The 16,137-nt window shown below is 46.0% G+C and overlaps 1 protein-coding gene across 5 annotated transcripts in view; it reads right to left on the reverse strand.

Moving 5' to 3' along the window:
* STAG1 (STAG1 cohesin complex component) overlaps positions 1-16,137 on the reverse strand; it is a 2,120,576-nt gene that overhangs the window by 1,251,593 nt on the left and 852,846 nt on the right. For all 5 annotated transcript variants that reach the window (XM_069618021.1, XM_069618024.1, XM_069618022.1 and 2 more), the window contains one exon: positions 13,166-13,242. In XM_069618021.1, the coding sequence (XP_069474122.1) occupies positions 13,166-13,242 (77 nt within the window). The remainder of the gene's footprint in view (positions 1-13,165; positions 13,243-16,137) is intronic.

Genomic DNA, 16,137 nt, shown 5'->3' on the forward strand with positions numbered 1-16,137 from the left:
AATCAAACTGCCACATGCCATGCCAGCTACAAATATTTATCCATTATATGACCCAGTTATGCTTTAAATATCTTCAAGCTGTGTCCTAATGCGAAACTATACACAGTCAACGTGATGAACCCAGGGGTTGCGTCCCAATTTTACACAAAAAACGCTGGCCCAATTATGTCGGACCATGGCCAAAGAATTTTCACCATTTTCCCCTTTACAAATGGTGCCTGAACTGATGAAAAAGCCCTGAAAGGATGCAAGGCGGAAGTATCAGAAGAATTCCAACTGTTTCGTAACCACTCAACATATTCCTCTTATAAAAAGCAGAGAGGGACTACTAAATATATGATTTGTTGTGGTAGGAGCAGGAGAGGAAGAAGTTGTCATAATGGCAGTAGTGGTTGTTGTGAAGGCAGTAGGGGTTGTTTTTTTTAAGTGGGGGGAAGAAAAGAGCAGAAGGAGCAAGAGTCTGAAGGACAGACGAGGAGACTATATGTAGGATTGCTGGAGGCAAAACGCTGGCATTTATTTCCCAAACAGCACACAGACTGAGTAGGAGATAGGGTGTGAGTCTCACGCGCACTGTACTTGAAGGGCAGTGAAGGAGCTCCGTAGTGGTGGGCGTGAAGTCCGTGAAGACGCCAGAGACGGAAAAACCACTCAAAGTAATCTGGTTGAGTGGCACATTGTAGACACAAGCGTCCAAGAGGAAGGTAACCATGCCCAAGCACTGGTGAAACCCCATGCGCACCCCCCCCCTGCCACCCAGTGTGACAGCAGACTACGGGAAATCAAAGAAAAGTACAGTACCGCAAGGACTGGCGAAGTCCCACCAGAAAGCCCAAGAGCAGTCAAACGATGGCTTAGAGCGTGCCAACGCAGTCTTTGCAGACACCAAAATCAGGAAAACCAACACCAGCGCTAGGCCGGCAGAAGATGGAGTATGCCAATGAATGCTAACTGCATATCCCCGACAGACCGGGATGACAGAGCTGACTGGGGAACGTTGACGGCTGTATTGACTCCACGAGTCCCGCTCTGCAAGGTCTGATGGAGAGGCCAGTCGACAGGCAGCGTAGGCCTGTGGAATCTCAGGGGCGTCCCTGGAGAGCTGCGGGACACAGGGAAGGCAAAAAAGGGAACTGGGCTGCAGTGCTGAAGACATGGTTCCATATGGGATAATGGGGTGATTGAGGTAAATGTGACTATAAAGAAAAATAACCTGGTCCCTCACTTCACAAATAAAAAATAATTGTTGCATTTAGATGCCCTATTGTCTATGCATTTTAGTCACTGCTGGGATTGTTGCATTTAGATGCCCTACTGTCTATGCATTTTAGTCACTGCTGGGATTGTTGCATTTAGATGCCCTACTGTCTATGCATTGTAGTCACTGCTGGGATTGTTGCTTTTAGATGCCCCCCTGCTCTTTTGCATTTTAGCCACTGCTGGGATTGTTGCATTTAGATGCCCCCCGGCTCTTTTGCATTTTAGTCACTGCTGGGATTGTTGTATCTAGTCATCTCAGTCACCGTTGAGATTGCCCCAACCAAGTGCCACTGCTACCCTCTCCCCAACATGTGCATTACCAAGACTTGCGGCACTTACATACTCTGTTCCATACTCTGGACCACTCTTATTATCATAGCAATGGATCATACCAACACCACACCCTGTAACCTTCAAGATAGAAATATGCGACTTAGAGCGAGACTACCACGACTGTACGACCTTAAAAACGAAAGAACTAGAGCACCTGGTCACACACTAACTCGAACTGCTTCCGACTAACACCGCTACCCTAGCTGCAGCCAGACGCCCTAAATCACACATTGACATCTCGTACAACCAAGAGGCCCAATTTTCCCAATCCCAGACCGACCCACAAAACTATAACAAGCCCTACCCTATCAGGAGCCCTCATCAATGCGAGGTCCCTCATAGCACACAATACAGAAATTGCCGACATACTAGCCACGGACAACCTAGATCTCCTAGCTGTCACTGAGACCTGGCTTCATGATGCCGCTGGCCCCGCACTGATGATCGCCATACCAGACAGCTACAATATACTACGAGTCGATCGGCCGAACTTTAGGGGAGGTGGCCTGGCCATCATTGCCAAAACGAATTTAGCTGTAAGGCTCACCCCATGCCCAGCTATTGCATCCTGTGAACTTCACTCTGCTAAAATACCTACTTCCAACAACAGCACACTCACTGTCCTTCTGGTGTATAGACCACCAGGCCCATTAGGCAATTTCGAGGAAGACCTATCGAGCCTCCTTACGAATATTAAAGATTCCACTCAGCTCCTGCTACTAGGCAACTTTAACTTGGGATTCAACGATGACACTGACAAACAGGCCCACCCCAACCAATCTATTCTAGTTGACCAGGGCCTTACCCAAAATGTCCTAGCCGCCACACATATAAAAGGACGGACACTAGATTGGATAGCCAACCGAAACTGTGCCACTACAATCTCCAACATCCTACCACAAACGTGGACTGACCACCACCTCATCTGCTTCGCTTCCACCATAGAGCCTCCTAAACTAGATAAGTTTAGAACAGTACCACCTTTGTCCACCAGAAGTAAAAAAGAAATCACAGCTGAAAATCTACTTCCACTCCTCCTACCAGCCCTTACCGCTAGCGCCATCAATTCTGACTCTAACAAATTAGTTGAGACCTTCAATAATACCATGTCTAAAACCCTGGATACTATTGCCCCGATCAAATTGCGCAAAAGTAAACGAGAATCCCATCTCAATTCATGGTTCACCCCCCACCTTAAAGAACTACGAATCCAAAAACGTAAACTACAAGCCATTTGGAGGCACACACCATCCATTGAGAATAAAAACTCGACAGCCTGGCCAAAAAATACAAGGAGGAAATAATCCAAGCTAAAAAGAATACATTTAATGAGAGAATTAGCAAAGCCAACTCCAACTCCAAAGAATTCTTCTCCATCCTCTGGGAAATGGAAAACCCAATCACACCAATAGATAATGTCCCCAAAGACAAACAATGGTGCACTAGCATCCAAAATGCCTTAGCCAATAAAATTACAACATTACAAATTAAAATTGCCAAGAAGAAAGCTACCCTGAACTCCACTGAAAGTCATACCTCCCACATGGCAGATACACTTAGTACAGTCACTCAAAGTAGCTGCAAACCATTTAGATTTTCCAACATATCCATATTGGAAACGGAAAAGGTGATATCCCTTAAACCATCCAACTGCCAAGGTGACAGCTGCCCAGCACAAGTTATCAAGGATGCAGCTAGAGATCTGGCGCCCTTCATTTCCAAATTCATAAACTCCTTCAGATCCAGCACCGTACCCACTAACCTCAAAGAATCGTGGGTTCTGCCTCTTAAAAAACAGACCCTTGACCCAGCCATCCCGACCAATTATAGGCCCATTACCAGTGTCCCATTTCTCCTTAAAATTATCGACAGAGTAGCCTACCTCCAGATCCAAAATTATCTGGAACCAAACCAACTACTAGGATCGCGCCAATCTGGCTTCAGAACACTACATGGTACTGAAACAACCTTAATTGACCTTAAGACACAAATCGACGAGTTGAAGGATAAAGGTAAAACAGCTATGCTCCTCCTCCTTGATCTATCGGCGGCCTTCGACCTACTGGACCACGCAGTGTTATGCAGCCATCTAGCGTCTGCCGCCCACTTCTCAAGCGAAGCTATAGCTTGGGTACAATCCTTCCTAGCCAACCGTACGATGAGTGTTCTCCCCATTAGCCTCAGCGGACCCAATACATATCACCTGTGGCGTCCCACAAGGTTCATGTGTCTCCCCCCACAATGTACAATATCTTCACTAAGCCACTCTTTGACAAACTTGACAGATTGGTAGTAACTTGCACCAATTATGCGGACGATATGCAGATCCTTATACCATTATCTGGCAATTTTGTTGAAGACACAGCTCTAGTAAATAAGATCTATCTCATCATTCAGGCATGGATGGCCTCTCATGGCCGCTGCCTGAATGACGACAAAACAGAGATACCGATACTGGGCTCCGACTCCAATCTCAAAAAACTCTGCCCCAACTACAGCGCCTTCAATATAGACGGCAATATAATCAAAGTGGCAACGGAGGTAAAAACACTAGGTTTTTACCTCGACTCCACTATTTCTCAAAAAACAGGTTACCTCCCTGGCTTCCTCCACAGCTTATACCTGTAATCTAATCAGGGCCTGCAGACCATACTTGTCTAAAACTAATTGCATCACACTTGCTAACGCCCTAGTAATGTAATGTTCTATATGCGGGTGCTAATAAAACTGTCACAAATAAATTACAAATATTGCAGAACAATGCTCTTAGAGCAGCCCTCGACATACCCTGGAGAGCACACATATCTAACATTAGGAAAGACACTCGTTGGTTAAAAATCACTGAGAGTTCTACTTAAAACTCTCTCTCACACAAAGGACTGAACAACACTGCACCCCCTATATATCGGCTAGACGGACTAGAAAATCCTTTACCCACCACACTAGAGCCTCTAACCACGCTCTACTTGAAACGCCCAGATTCAGACTAACTAAAGCAGGTGGTGCTACCTTCCCCGTTAGAGCGGCCTGCGCCTGGAACGCACTCCCTATGGCATTGAGAGCCAATCTCCCCTACGTTACTTTCAGATGTAAGTTGAAAAGTTGGCTCTGCAGTAATGACCACTAACCTTTTGAACCCGGTCCCATCATTGCGCATAACCACTCTTGACCCTACCAACTCCAGACGAATGAGAGGGACTTACATTTTGCACTCCTTGTACATTTGTATATTTGTATTTATACCTGTTAATATCTCACATAATGTATCTACTGTATGTATCCTCTGTATGTATGAAACTTAAGCCTAAGTATTCTTGTAACTGCTGCGCCCAGCTACCCCTGGGTTTGGAGCACATTATCAAATAATAAACTAAACAAAATTAGACGTGACGAACAAAAAAGGAAAGTAGGCAATTAATGAAATTGCCTAAAGTTATTGGACGCTTGTTCATACTCGTCCTAGTGATGGGAATAGCAACTGACGAAACTTAACAGACAAGGAGATTTAACAATTCAGGTTTGCTCAAATGATTGGCAAAAGAAAAGACCAACTCCGCCTCTGGTAAGCAAGATCGGGCCATAAACAATTGTTTATGTATAACAAAGCTGTGGGTCAACTACATAGTGAAGTTCTACACAAAAAAGAGGTCCATACTGGTAGATCATAAAGTAACTAGTAAAACATTGCTGAGAACAAAAAACCCATTTGGGTAACAGAAGCCAGGTCCAGGGAAGGGGTTGTTCCACTGGCATCATAAGATTCAGAGAGTAAGACCAAGGGAGAATATTGTCCTCTGACATTGAGTAGGCATAATTTGCCATTCTTTAACAGAATAGCTGCAGAAAGCAGTTGCATTTTTTCCCTTGTATTTTTTTTATTGAAGTTTATAGCTGAAAATCAATCCACTTTTCAATTTATCAAAATACATTTCTTAAATCCATACTAAGTTACAGAAGAGAAAAAGTTCCAAGTTATTTACACAATAAAACTGATTATTTACATATATAAAAGGAAATAATGTCAGTAACATCAGATCTATCACATGGGTGTAGAGAAACAAACTAATTATCTACACTTAGACAATCACTGTAAAATAACTGAAATACATTATATCTAGGCTAAAAAATTCCATAAGATTCCAAAAATTCAGACTATCAATTTCAATAATTCTGCCTCCAGGTTGGATTCCCCCCTGCAGGTGGACGGCCGTGAGGTAGCTTTTGTTCTCCAGGGCCCATTCCCACATGCTGACTACCAGCCTGCACAGAGGGGGTAGGGGGGGGATCTGGTACCTCCCTGCTTGTTGACAGGAAGGCTGAGAGCCAGCCAGATGGCCTCCAGTTCTACCAATTGATGTGGTACTCCTGCCGGGTCCAGGTGCCATGGACGCAGTGGTTGTCCAGGGTGGGCCCCCAACCCTCGAGAGATGGTGACCTGTGGCATAGGTTGCCGAAAAGGCTTGCCCGTCCGCAGGTTGGTGACGGTACCACCAGGCCGAGGTCACTTCTAGGCTGAGGAAGTGCGCCGTGGTCATCTTGATGGCTGCGATTTTGTCCTCCGAGGGAAAACTTTCTCGGAGCATGTGTCCCAAATGAGGCCCAGGCAGGTCAGTCTCTGCGTAGGCTGCAGCTGTGACTTCTTGAGGAGAGAAAAACCCAGCTTGTGCAGTGTGTTCATAAGAGCTTGGGAAGTGTGTTGTACTGCACCGGAACAGGGGTGCTGTGAGCTGAGGGCTGAGGTGTGGAGGTCGGAGGCTGCAGCAGAGGCTGGTGCAGAACCGCCTGCACAATCGGTTGAGGTGCCGGAGCGGGTTGTTGAGGTTGAACAGGGGCCAGGGGTGCCTGTACTGGAGCCTGCGGCGCCATAGTCATTGGCTGGAGCATGTCCCTGAGGATGAGCTTTAGGGAGAATTCTCATTTTATGGCTAATTTCCCTCACCTAGTGAGTTCCCCAGCAGCTTTGCTGGATTTCTGGAGTTTAATTTTTCCACTCGGTAAGAGTGTGAGCTTCTCCCCCACTCTTACCCAAGTTTAGCCATGTGTCTTCTACCTGTTTTTGTGATTGTGGACTCTGGAGTACACCACTTCAATAGTCCTTTTGTGTGTTGCACAGCACCTTCAGTGCAGTGACAGTGTTGTCTTTTAGACTTCCCACCAACTCCATTTCTGAGGCGGACTCCTGTCCCCCAGAAAAGGGTAAAGTTGCCATTAAGTTTACTTAGTCATTTAACCACAGATCCAGCACACCCCATCTTATATGGAGTACTGGAAAGGGTTACGTGGTATTGTTTTAGGCTATTATATTAGCCTCGAACATAAACCCGCTTGACCAAATACTTTTTCTTTTGGCTCTGGTCGGGTTTATTTGCCATTTTTTTTTGTTAAAGTCCTTCTTGTGTTTGACTTTGCGCGCAAACCAGGTTTGCCTCCTTTGTTCACTGTCTTCTGGTGGGCTTCTGCCAAGAATCCCTCCTGCAGGCGCCTGGGTGTCTAGGTGGGCTGAATGTGAGGGAGGGGTGTAGTTACCCCCTGCACAGGGTAGCCTAGGAAACCCAATTCACACTTTGCCATGATTGGCTGAGGTGGCTGTCCGGGCTGGACAACCCCCCTGCTGCGTGATTGACAGCCAGGCTGTGTGAATGGGGGATTTTCGCATAAAAGGCAGATCTCTTGGGCTCGAAGTCAGAGTCGCCACTGGAACTACAAGGAACTGAAGAGAAGCGGAGAAAACGACGGCTGCTGCAACTACCCGTCCCAGTGAAGCCCTGCTGCGGTCCTGAGCTATCTACCCTTCGATGCCCAGCGAAGATCCAGTCCGGAGTCTTCGTCCCTTGAGCCTGGTGGGGATAACCAGCTCATCTTCCACAGCCAGAGGATCCTCTTCTTGGTCGAAATTGCTGCACACTGCTGTAGTGGTCCAGATAGCCATCTGTAGACCCTCTCCTGTTTTTAAGGAGCACACCTTCTATTCACCGTCGCTGCTGCCGGCTTCATCTCTGTGTGGTGCAGACCCCTCCAGACGTAGTCCTTCCACCGAAGCTCGAAGAAGCGTGGGTCTGCAGGAAACCAACAGGAACTGATGTGGCACCAGCTTCTTCATTGAATAAGGTATTGTGTTCTGCTTGAGGACTTGGGGTGAATCCCTCGTTCGTCACCTCCAAGGCTTGCTCGTCGCCTCCAAGGCTTGCTCTTGATTTCCCTCCTTATAACTTGCTTCCTCTGTTGACAATATCTAAGTACTCCTGGCAACGTTGAATCTTGAACTGTCCAACTGATTCTCGACAACAGGAACCCGGTTCCACTTGACACTGGCTCCGTCCTTTTGAGTCTTGAATTCCATCAAATAGTGTTCTCCGATTCGGTCTGCCTTGACAAAAGTATTGCCTATGATTTTTGCCCCCAACTCTCTCTGGTTAACTCAGGTGCTAAGTGTGTTTAACATTCTTGCTGCGGATACGCGTTTCTTTAGTAAGACCGAACTGTCATTACTGTCAAAAAGTGATCGCAAGTGTATTCTCAGTAACGTCTTTTGTGTCACAACACCGGTCCGTTAAAACATAGGGTACTTATCATGAATTAGAGTGTACCAAAGTGAATTGGTTGGTTCTAGTGTATTTTACGTGTGGTTTTCATGTAATAGAAGTGTTGTGTTAATAACAAATGGTTTAAAAATAAATGTACTTATATTTTTTACCTGAAGCCTTGAGTCAGTGTTTGGTTGAGTCTCAGTAATTGTGGTCCCTTTGTGTAATCTCTGCTACTGCTCATATACTCTTGAGATAAGCCTGGCTGCTCCGTTACTGCTACCACTCTGACATAGTACAGGCTTGTACCAAAGGTAAAACTTGCACTGCCACCTGTAGTCTTAATTGTGTGTAGTGCACTGCACAGGATTCTGCCTAACAATGACCCCCATCCGAGGAGATGTCATGAGCCAGAGCAACCGTTCAAAGAACCTGTCCTCGCAGGACGGAGTGGTGGTAGGCGATATTGACAGGGTAGCGGACGGCTGCTGGAGCCGCTGCGTGCCCTGCCCATACAGACGCTGCAGGAACCTGCCTTGTGCGAAGGAAGGATAAGCTGTAGGCCACATACCTGGTTGACACCAGTCCCAACTTGACGCACGTTCCTTCACCTGCAGCCTTCCTTGGAGGCGTGTCGGCCGGGTGTCTGGAATGTCTGGCACAGCAGCCATTTTGTCGAGCTGCCCTCCACATGCCTGCGTCGTGTTACTCGGCTCACTGGGCCTCGCCCCGTCCAGGACACTTTAGTGTGGATCATGGGGCCTACCGTGTTCCTTAGGTCAAGGCCTGGTAGGCGTTTCGCACTCAGTGGATCTGCTGGTAGAACTGCTGGAAGAAATGCGTATAGGTGCCGCCTCGGGCATTTTGCTGTTAGTAAGGTGTAGCACCTCGGGTGAAGACCTGGTAAAAACCTTCCGGTCCTTCAGCACTGTCACCGGGAGGATCCACTGACCCCTCGGATTTAGCTTTGGTACTTGTGCTGCTACCAGGACCGGAGTTGTCCCTCCCATTTGGACGAGTCCTTGGGAAGGAGTCTGCCTTGCGGGGGGCACTGGAAAAGAGCAGCCCTACCTTGGGCTTAAATCGGTGATAGATTAAGTCCTTTGGAGGCAATCGCTGGATGAGCTCCCTCCATCTGGCCAGTCTGTTCTTCAGAGGCCCCGAGCAAAGTGCGTTGCACGCGGTACAAGCTTGCCAGCCGTGGTCAAGGCCAAGGCACCGTAGGCAGAGGGCGTGGGGTTCTTTAGTCGGGAAGAGCCAGTTGCAGGATGGACACCTGCTGAATCCTGAAGTGGACATGTGCCAGGGAGGAGCGTGACGCCTGAGGACAGTACCTGAATGATAAAAAGACAAAAAAGGACAAAGTATCTTCGTGTGGAATTACATGGCCGAAGCCAAACCCAGAAGCGCTGGTGAATTTGACCCATTCCAGTTGATGCGGAAAAGGTGACAGGGGTGTGGCAGCGGAGTCAGGGCAGCGTCTGCTCTCAGGGCTGCACCCCTGCGCGCCTCTAAATTTAAAGGGGAAGGTGTAACGCTCACCTGACTCTCACGGAGGCGCGGGCCTGGTTCGCGCTGCTGTGACCTCTTCTAAGGTGATGCACAGGGCTCAGAAGACGGACTGGACCAGGCCACCCAAATCTGGCTTGTCTGCCTCGCAGAAGTGTCCTTCTGTAGGCAAAAATAGGTCGATTAACTGTCTGCGGGGTAATGCAATCGGCCTCCCCCTTTCCCCTCTCACCCTCCTCAAAACCCTTCTGTGATTCCTCGTAGCGTCTCACCTTAGGGTCTGGAAGGACGAGCTCTCCATCCTGCTTCTGATGCAGGGGCGCGTTGGTATCCAGTTACTTCACTGGATTTTCGGATTGGTGAGAACCAAACTTGCTTGGCTTCCAGGTAAGTTTTTTGATAAGAGGTTCCCCTTGTGTCCATGCATTAATGTACTAATGCTAGTGTCTTTTTCCCCATAGGGGCCGGGGTACGGAATGCCGGGGAACAGGCACCGACCCGAGATTAGGTGAAATCCTTGTAGAAATCAGGTAAGTCTTTAATGAGCGTTTTTTGGTAATGTCTTTTCATTCGCTCATTAACGCTGATGTCTTTTTCCCTTTAGGGGCCGGGGTCCGGAAATGCCAGGATGCGGCGCGGACCCGAAATGAAGAGGGAATGAATCAACAGGTAAGTCTTAACATGGAGATTTAGCTTTCCTTATTCCCTTCTCTCTCTCACCTTTTGTTCTGGTCTTTTTCTCCATAGGCGCTGGGGCGTGACTGCGAATATGGATGATCGCTGCTGAACATGGAGGCGCCCTGTAAAGGTGAGTGGAATGCGGCGCTGCAGCGATCGACGCGATGAGCTTTTAAATAAAAGTCTTCCTTTTCAGGATTGTCGGCGAGATGTCTCCGGGATGCGGATTTAGCATGTAAGGAATTTTCCTTCTTCTGTTCTCTTCTTCTCTTCCTTTGCAGGTGATCCAGGATGCTGGCAGGCGTGGCAGAAGTCAGGATGCAGGAGCAGACACGGTGAGCGTCCAGCTGCTAGATGCAGAACAACGCGAAGCAGTGTGGCTGTTCGGGTGGGGTTTAAATAGCCTTGGAAGTTGTTCCAGGTATGTATCCTTCCTCCAATCAGGTATGTATCCTTCCCCGACCATGCCCGGATGGTAAATTAGTCCCACAGGTAAAGTAGTTCCTTTCAGGCCTCAAGGAGGCCGGGATCCTGCAGCATGGTCTGCATCAGGTAAGTGCACCCAAGCACTCCCATAATGAGCCTGGCGCCTATGGCGCCAGGACTGATGTTTTTTATGAGCCTGGCGCCATAGGCGCCAGGACACTGTCCAAAGGGCCCCCTAAATGGGGTTGCTGGGTGCTTCCTTGGGGACTGGATGTCCGCTTTCGGGGACGCAGGGCTTGGACCGGCTCCCCGGGAGCGGGCATCATGACAGGTTTTTTTTTCACGAGGGACGCCCATGCCTTATGGAGGAAAGGGGACAGGAAGTTAGAGTAAGGCATATAGGGGTGCATTCGAACTGGTAGTTTTTCGATGAAGTTGAGTAATAAATTGATCTCTATCATGTTTCAACTTGACATCAAGAGACAAAACTGCGACTGAATTTCCGTGAAACTTAAGTTCAACTGATTGTTATTCAACATTGCCACAAACTTTCCATTCTGCCTCACTGCCTTTCCAGATGACAAACGCACACAAAAATATTGCTCATACCCGAGTTCCTCTTGCACGTTTCATCTACAGGCACAAGCAGTCACACAAAAATATTGCTCATACACAAGTTCCCCTCGCTTGTTTCATCTGCAGGCACAAGTAGACAACCTGTGGAGGGGGATGGGGGTGGCGGATGGGGGGGGGAAATAGTGGAGTGAAGATTAAAGTGAAGATCCCGTGCCTATTCGACAATTTGTGCACTCCCATCACTCATTGCTCCTGTCTGGAGGAAAGCTAGAGGATGCAGAGTCCATGCCTGTGGGCACACACTGCACCGTACCACATTGACAAATCTGTTGCACTGTGGCATGATCTTATCTTCCATGCACAACTGAGGCAGAGCTCATACTCCCACAGCTAGTCTTTATCTGAGCCTGGTAGGCTTGCCAGTATCTAACTTTCTTTGCATTTTTAACCCAGACTGCTTTCAGCTTAGGTTGACATTTTGGTTTGATTTTGCTCTGGCTTGGTTTAGCTTCTTTAAATGGTCTCCTTTGCTCAAACAGTAGTCCTTGAAAAAACATACATATATGTTCCTTCTACAACAATGTATGTTTCTTGTGCAGTTTTGATCATTTCCTTGACCGGTGACTAAACCATTTGGTACCATATGCTTTCACTGCCAAATTGTTGAACCTACATTTGTTTACTTTGTTTTTTTAAGGGATGTTAACCACCTTTTAGCTTCAAAATATGGCGACACCCCTTGCTCTCCCTGCCCCTGTACTTCCCTCAAATAAACGTTTTGCCAAACTCACTTTTTAAAAAAGAATATATGATTGGTGGATTTCATTGCCAGGAACGTTCTGCACTGAAAAATATCTGCAGCGTATATTCTGCAATTTAATCACATGATACAAAATGTACTGCAAAGGCGAATGCAGGCCGATCTGTATAAGTTGGAGGTTTCTGTGGTCTCAATTTCTAATATTTTACCAGGTCTAAGAACAAGTAGTCTTGGCAGGGTTTTCTGCAAACACGGTTTCATTCTCTCAACACATTTCAGAAAGCAGATTATCCCAATATTGGATTTCCTTGCATAATTGTCTAGCTCAGCAATCCCCTTATTAGCTTTTTCTAACTGTATGGTCAAAATATCAAATTTTTTCTATAGTGCTATGACCATATGATCCGAGCTGGGCACTGATTCTCGCAATACCCATTTGCTTCTTAATTAGTCATTCTTCACCTCCATCTCAGTTTAAGACTACATCCATATTTTCATCAAATAGTCCTCAATAGATCACCCTTCAGCCACTGAGCTAGGAAAAAGGTTATTTTGGTCCCAGAAACTCTTCCCCGACTCGCATCCTTGTCTCAGCAGTAGTAGCCTCAAATTCCTCTTCAGGGCCTTTCCGCTCAATCCTTGAAGAAAGTTGAAAGTTGTCACTCCCCACTCCCTTATTAGATTCAGCCTTCTGGATGGCTCCAAGAATCTCCAAGCATATTCAAGCGGTGCGAGCTGAGCGCCTAAAATGCTGCTCCCTGTGATAGGTTCACAAACTATGCAACTGGAGTAAAGCCACAACTGAAAAAGAAAGTTCTGCAGTTCTCCAAGTCTAAAAGATATTACACATACATTACTGTTCTCCAACCCTACTTAATTTGTCAGATCTGGCATTTAGACTTTCCGTTAGTGACCATCTTCTTGCATGTGACATTTGGAAAAGTAATCTGTTTTAAACCTATAAACAATATGTAATGAGGACCAATGGCGTGAATATGCTTTCTTTTCACTTATCTTTTTTCCAACACCACCTTTATAGGCAAGACAAGATTTTGCTAGGCAGCTAAACTCTTCAAGTACCGCACCAGTGAACACTTACCTCATCAAATTCTTCAGTCATTTTCCTTATTATTTCTGCATTCTGCATATTCCTGAACATTTCGATTCGTACAGTACCTGTGGGGGAAAATGTAAACATTTTTAGAAACGCAGTATGCATTTATCATTCAAGCCTCTATGGTGGAGAGATACTAACAAAAGTAAAGATAATGCACCATGGTAACTGCTGTGCGCCAAGTGACTGCACTTGATTTGACAATTGCTTGGAAGGTGGCAAGGCATAAAAACTAGGACTATATATAGAAGCCACTACAGTGGGTAACATATTCCAACATTTCTTTGCCCGTCTATACTTGCGGGAGACAAGAATTGGCAAATAGCCTTCTAGTAGTGGTTGCAGCATACTTAATGTCCAAATTGCTACTTGCGGGAAGACTTTCTTGCTGAAAGTCTAAAGCCAATTAAGGGGAATTTGCCATCACATCATGAGCTGAGGTTTTCTGAGAATTTGAGCTTTGAAAGCTGCCAAAGCAAAATATCCACCTAGCTGAAAGCTTTACAAGCCTGCATGCCCAGATGTCTGCCAATGTAGGTAAGGGGGTAGCAGAAGATACTAATTGTTTGCTCCTATCCAAGAAGACATTTCGTACAGCATGGATTCTCAGTGAAGAGTCCAGCATCTGATGGATTTGAAAGTAGGAAGATCCCTCAAGTAATGTGGTCATAAGGCAAGACTTAAGGTAAAAATGAATAGTTTCTGGAATTGGAAGATTCAGAACAAATGGTTTCTTAATAAAGTGACTGCAACCCAGAGATTGTTGGCATAGATCAACAAAAGGCAATGGACACATGGTTTATGTACCAAAACAGATAGAAGAATATTTAGACCCCCAAACTGGATGATCAAATAAAACTATGTGTAAAGGAAGCAAAAGTCATTTTAATTGCCTATTAAATATCTGAATTGAACAAGAGAAAACAGACAATTACAATAAGCACTGGATGCTAAATAACTTAAGAATACTAGAGAAAGGACAATTGGAGAATAATGGCAAGACATCCCACAAAAAAAATAAAAAATGAAAAACTCAAAATGCTGGAACTACCAAGCTGTGATTGTTTTAAGACCGAAAATGTTGGGATGTTAAGTATACAGGATCCTTTGTGGTGTGAGGGAGACTTGACCTATATGCTTCAGGGTTTGAAATTGAGGGGAGCTGGAAGCCATTTAGCTCCTGCTTATAGAACAGAAGAGCCTGGTTAGCTTACAATCAACAGTTACCAGAAGCTACTTTTGGCTCCCCAGGTTAACTGGTGCCAAATAAACATAACTATGTGGATTTCACTATGTGCGTTTGGGACAATCTACGAATAAACATTAAAACACATCTATATGACATTGAAAGCATAAGGAGTCTAATTGATACAATGATAGGTTTGTATTTTATGTGGAAGTTTGATTTGCGTAACGCTGTGCACTAGCTCCTCGCTTCCCAGTGGTAGCTCCTGTTAACCCGTTACTGCTGGTTACGCAGGAGCTAATTTTATCTCCTGCTTATCCAAGTCCCAATTTCGAACAGTTCATAAAAAAAAATAGAAGATCCAGCCATGCCCGAAGAGACTCCAGCTTTTAAAGGACTGGCTGCCCAAACTATCCAGTCGGCCAGATCAACATGCATGCAAATTCCCTGCAGTCCCAGAAGTGGAAAGATACTTCCGGCATTGCCTTGTTAGACAAAAGTGACTGCGGTCTTTAGCGGCGACCAACAGAAAGGACTTTGAACTAAAGCAATACCTAGACTCAAGCGACACTTTATCATGAAGTGGTTGGAAACACTAAAATCCTTTCTGACTATAAAATCAAGGGATCCTTCGAGGTCAGAGGCGAGACCTCCAGGTGTTCCATTAATTAGCCCCCTATGTTGGTGACGTTACCCTGAATTTGCAAGTCATTGTTTTGTCTTGGAGTCGGATGGTAACTTTGGAAAAGGCCCTTCTAAGAGCTAATTTCCCACAGCATTTCTTCTTTGTTAAAGATTGTGTTAGTAGGGGAGAGCCCTCCTGCTGCCGGTTTCCTATCCTAAATTGCCTCAAAATCCAGAAAATGATCCTTCATACCTCTAGTACTATGGGATTCACATCAAAAGCAAGACTCTGTTAAAAATGTACATTATCACTCACCATGCCAACCAAAGCAGTAGCCAAGAAGCAAAGGAGATTGTATCTTTTCAGGGACATAAGAGGCAAATATCAAGCAATGCTGCCTTAATGATTCCCCTGTACAATAGCAGAATGGCTGGCTGTCCTGGTCACCAAACTAACACCAGGCCGAGACTGTCAAAAACAGGAGGCCCACTTGAGATTTTGGAAAATCCGAAACCGCAAACTAAGGAACACCATGACTGCCATATCAGATTGTCAAAACGGCAAGACAGTTATGTCCTCCCAGTGGTACAGCATGGGAAGGCATCCAAAACCATTAGTTACACTGGATAAACAAAGAGTCAAAACCCAAGAAGTTAACTGAGTTTCCCCAGTATATTCCCCCCTCCCTCCACCGACGATCCTATTTTAGCCGAAATCATAAACGCTACAACCACGAGAGGGAAGGTTTCCAGGCTATACACCTTGCTACAGTCCAGAACTTCTGTCATTTGATCGGCTTAAACAATCTTGGGCTGAAGATCTGGGGGTCAACGTAACTGACCAATACTGGAAGAGTATGTGTGCTTGCACCCAAAATGTATCATTCAATTCCCGTTTCAAACTCATTCAATTTAAGATCTTACACAGATTCCACTACACCCCAGTGAGACTGCACCGCATGTCACCGGATCACCCTCCCAGGTGTAGATCTGAAGATGCTACTTCTATTCACATGATCTGTGTCTGCCCCACCTTACTCAATTTTGGGCCGAGATTATCTCCACGCTCTCAGCTGTTATAGACCACGAGATCACCCCATCCCCACTGAAATGTTTTTCATGACTGACCCGGCCTTGCCCGAGATTT

This window comes from Ambystoma mexicanum, chromosome 10 (genome assembly GCF_040938575.1).
Source record: "Ambystoma mexicanum isolate Mex_15411 chromosome 10, UKY_AmexF1_1, whole genome shotgun sequence".
Taxonomy (NCBI): Eukaryota; Metazoa; Chordata; class Amphibia; order Caudata; family Ambystomatidae; genus Ambystoma; species Ambystoma mexicanum.